Source organism: Pinus tabuliformis, chromosome 8 (assembly GCF_031772625.1).
Source record: "Pinus tabuliformis cultivar Carrire ecotype Pingquan chromosome 8, CPIR1, whole genome shotgun sequence".
In the NCBI taxonomy this organism is placed as follows: domain Eukaryota; kingdom Viridiplantae; phylum Streptophyta; class Pinopsida; order Pinales; family Pinaceae; genus Pinus; species Pinus tabuliformis.
The window spans coordinates 652985773-652990061 of record NC_142294.1 but is presented as its reverse complement, the minus strand read 5'-3'; the positions used below and the strand labels follow the sequence as shown (position 1 = coordinate 652990061).

Genomic DNA, 4289 nt, shown 5'->3' with positions numbered 1-4289 from the left:
TGCAAGAGGAGCCGAAGCCACAGTTGCTCGTTCACCATTCACCTGCAACCACCGCATACAGAGAGTTAATAGCGGAAGGAAACAAATCTTAGTCGAACGAAGAAAGCAGGGTAAGGGTTTAGCACTTACCAGAAGAAGGGCCAACGCATTGCAGGAGGAGAGGCCTCAACAGGTCGCGAACTGACAAGGGACCCTGCTCACAAGGAGCATCGACTGTCAGAACTAGTAGGAAAAGCATAACATACATTAAATCAATGAAAGAAAGCATACCTGAGATAGCCGCATGCCGAGGATGAGAACTGGGTCACCTCGTGGCCACAACCTGGATGCACAAGTGACCAGAGACAAGTTAAATAACGGAGCCACCGAACCAACAAACAAGTAAAATACAATAACAATGATGCCAGATACATTCAAGGGGAAGTAACCCTTCACCGTGCCACATAAACTTTCGAACAGAGTCGCAGAACGCCAAGATACAAGCCCAAAACCCTCAAGCAAACCAGAAAATTAAAACAACTAGCCATTAACAGTGACTGAATACTAGTAGAGCTCTGCTACTAAGAAGAAACCAAGTAGAGCACCATAGGAACAAAACCCGCAAGTGAACACCAGAGAACAGACCCCTCAGTGCAAAATGGAAAGATAGTCAAAATGACAGACCAAGTGAGAAGCTAAGGTTTCAAGTGCAGCATAAGGTGGGAGGACAAGAGCCCGAGGTAGAGACAGGTGTCTCCCTCACAGTAGAACCGTAACAAGGCATTAACCACAACAAAATATCCAAGCACCATCGAAATCCACAAAATCATTTTATTAATAATTAAAATTAATCAAATCTTGTATCCAGACAAAGGACAAGGATTGGTCCCATCAATTTTGGTATCAGAGCAGGAATAGTTGACTAAAATGGAAGCTGGGAGAAGAGGTCGTGGCAGAGCTATTCAAAGAGTAGTAGATGAGGGATTGAGGGAAGAGATTAGGATCCTGAATCCCTGTTTGGCGGCAGTAGAAGCAAGAAGGAGAAGGGATCCAAAAGTAGGAGATGACAATGAGGAAGAGGCTGTAGTTACAACAAATGGATCAGATGAAGAAGGACCTGAGATTAAATTGTTAAGGTTAGTTTTGTTGGCTAGCAGTAAGCCAAAACCTGAAATTCCAAAATATGATGGAAGTTTGTCCACAAAGGTGTTGTTGGACTAGATTAGTGAGTTGGATAAGTATTTTGAATGTGAGGAGGTCAGCGAAAGCTGAAAGGACACGCAACCTTATGGTGGGACAGTGTCCAGGCATAAAGGAGAAGATTGAACAAGTTACCAATTAAGAAGTGGACCAAAATGGTCGCCAAGATGAAGGGTAGGTTTTTTCCCAAATATTACTAGATTGCTTTGCATCAATAGGTACAGAATTTGAAGCAGAGAGGAATGACGGTGAAAGAATATACTGAAGAATTCTACTAGGTGAATTTGAGAGCTGGTTATATTGAAGATGCCCTAGAAAATACAGCCATGTTTGTGAATGGCCTAAGGCTAGAGATCTTGGACGAGATAAGTATTCTTTCTCCAAAAACCATAGAGGAAGCATACCAGAGTGCCTTAAAGGCAACAGAAAAAATCACAAGGAAGTAGAATGCTAGGAGGGGACGAGGAACTAGTAGAGGGAAAGGAAAATCCTTTGGCAGAGGAAGAATTTTCAACAACAGTGAAGAGGGTAGCAGTTCCAAAACATCAGGAACAACAGAAAAGGAAGGCAACACTAGGGGAGGAAGGCCATAGTAGAGAGGTAGGGGAAATGGCAGAGGCAGAGGAGTTGCCTACTAGTGCTACAAGTGCCACAAGTGGGGGCACAAATCCCTTGAATGTCCTGAAGGAGAACAAGGTGGTCAAAGAGGACCATATGTTGCTCAGACAGAAGAAGCAGAGGCACCGCCTCAGGAGGTAGAAAATGTTCCAGAGACAGCAGAGGCCTTAGTCTTGAATAAATTATTGCTAAAAACAATGAAAGCAACAGTTGAACAAACCCAAAGGAAGGCATTATTCCAGACTGTGTGCAAGTCACATGTCAAATGTTGCAAGCTGATTATAGACAATGGAAGCACTGATAATCTAGTTGTAATAGAGATGGTGGATAAATTGGGTTTAAAATGATTGAAGCATCAAAAACCCTATAAGATGTCATGGTTATAGAAGGGTCACCACTCCTAGTTGATGAGCAGTGTGAGGTGGAATTCCATATTGGCAAATATAAGGAGAAAGTTATTTGTGACGTCATGCCCATGGATGTGTGTCATATTCTGCTAGGAAGACCGTGGCAGTATGACCGGAAATTTGTTCATGATGGGAAGAAAAATTGTTACAAGTTTGTTAAGGATGGAATTAAGCATACATTAGTGCCCATCAAGGAAGAGGATACAACAGAAACTAGTGGAACAAAAGTGCTATTGGTGGGTGGAAAACAATTTTTAAAGCAGATTGAAGATGACGAAGTGAAATATGCTGTTGTAAGAAGACCAAGAAAAATGCTGCTACACACTAAAATTTCTAATTTACTTGCAGAAATTCAGGAAATGTTGCAAGAATTTAGCGACATTGTGGTGGATGATCTACCAGATAAATTGCCACCAAAGTAGAGTATCAGTCATCACATAGATTTCATCTCTGGAGCTAGTCTACCGAATAAAGATACATATCGGATGAGCCCCAAAGACAACGAGGAGATTAGAAAATAGGTGCAGGAGTTGCTAGATAAGGGAAGGATTCGAGAGAGCTTGAGCCCATGTGCAGTTCTGGTAGTGCTTGTTCCCAAGATAGGAGGCAAATGGCGGATGTGCACGGATTCGTGAGTAATAAACAAGATTACGATTAGGTACAGGTTTCCATTGCCACGAATGGATGATATGATGGACTGTTTGAGTGGGGCAACATATTTTTCGAAGATATATTTGAAGAGTGGATACCACCATATTAGAATCTAGAAAGGGGATAAATGGAAAACAACTTTCAAGACTAATGAAGGGATGTATGAATGGCTGGTGATGCCATTTGGGTTAAGTAATGCACTTAGTACTTTTATGCGTTTGATGAATGAAATGTTGAAGGAGTTCATTGGGAAATTTGTGATTGTGTATCTTGACGATATACTAATTTTTAGCAAAACTAGGGAGGAGCATTTCCGACATGTTTGATATGTTCTGGAGAAATTGCAGCAAAACAAGTTGCTAATAAATCTGAAGAAATGCACTTTCTTTTAGAAGGAGTTGGTCTATTTGGGTTTTGTGATTGCAGAGAATGAGTTGAAAATGGACCCATAAAAAGTTGCAGCTATACTTTGCTGGCCATCCCCTAAGAGTCTGTTTGAAGTTCGAAGTTTTCATGGGTTGGAAAGTTTTTATCGTAAGTTTATAAGGGACTTTAGTGGAATTTGTGCACCTATGTTGGATACAATCAAGAAGGCAAGTCAACCTTTTTCAGTGGACTGAAGTTGCGGAAAAGAGCTTCCAGATATTGAAAAAGAAGTTCACCGAGAGGCCAATTTTGAGGCTACCTGACTTCAATAAACTTTTTCAAGTTCGTTGTGATGCCAGTGGTACAGCCATTGGGGCCGTACTCAGCCAAGAAGACAAACCAATTTCTTATTTCAGTGAAAAGTTGAATGAAATTAGGCAGAAGTACCCATCTTATGACAAGGAGTTCTATGCTGTCGTCCAAGTATTGAAGCATTGGAGACACTATTTGTTGGGTAATGAGTTTGTTTTGTTTTCTGATAGTTCTGCCTTGCAGTACGTTGTGTAGCAGCACAAGATGAATCACAAGCATGAAAAGTGGGTTGAATAATTGCAGAGTTACACGTTTGTGTTGAAACATATTACTGGACAGGCCAACAAAGTAGCAGATACATTGAGCTGAAGGGTGTTTCTTTTGCAGGAGAGCACAATACAAGTGCTGGGTTTTGAACACCTGAAAGACTTGTATCAGACGAATGCAGATTTTAAGGAGGCTTATGAAGCCTACCAAAACCCTTTGATGAGGAATAATAGTCCATGGTTGGACTATAACCTATAAGAGAAGCTGTTGTTTAAGGGAGGACAACTGTGTATTCCTGACTGTTCGATGAGGGAGAACAGTGTATGGGAGAAACATAGTGGAGGTCTTGCTGGACATTTCAGCATTGATAAGACCTTAGATCAACTCAGTCACTTTTATTATTGGCCGAGGATGCGAAGGGATGTGTAGCTATTTGGACCAGGTGTAAAGTGTGTTAGTTGGCAAAAGGACACAGTCAGAATACGGGAC

The 4289-nt window shown here is 41.4% G+C and overlaps 1 protein-coding gene across 1 annotated transcript; it reads left to right on the top strand.

Annotated features, from left to right (window-relative positions):
- Nucleotides 1-2173: 2173 nt before the first annotated feature.
- LOC149237240 (uncharacterized) lies at nt 2174-2626 on the top strand. Its single transcript, XM_089369208.1, has one exon. It carries the CDS (start codon nt 2174-2176, stop codon nt 2624-2626), a length of 453 nt encoding a protein of 150 aa, XP_089225334.1.
- The last annotated feature ends 1663 nt before the right edge of the window (nt 2627-4289 follow it).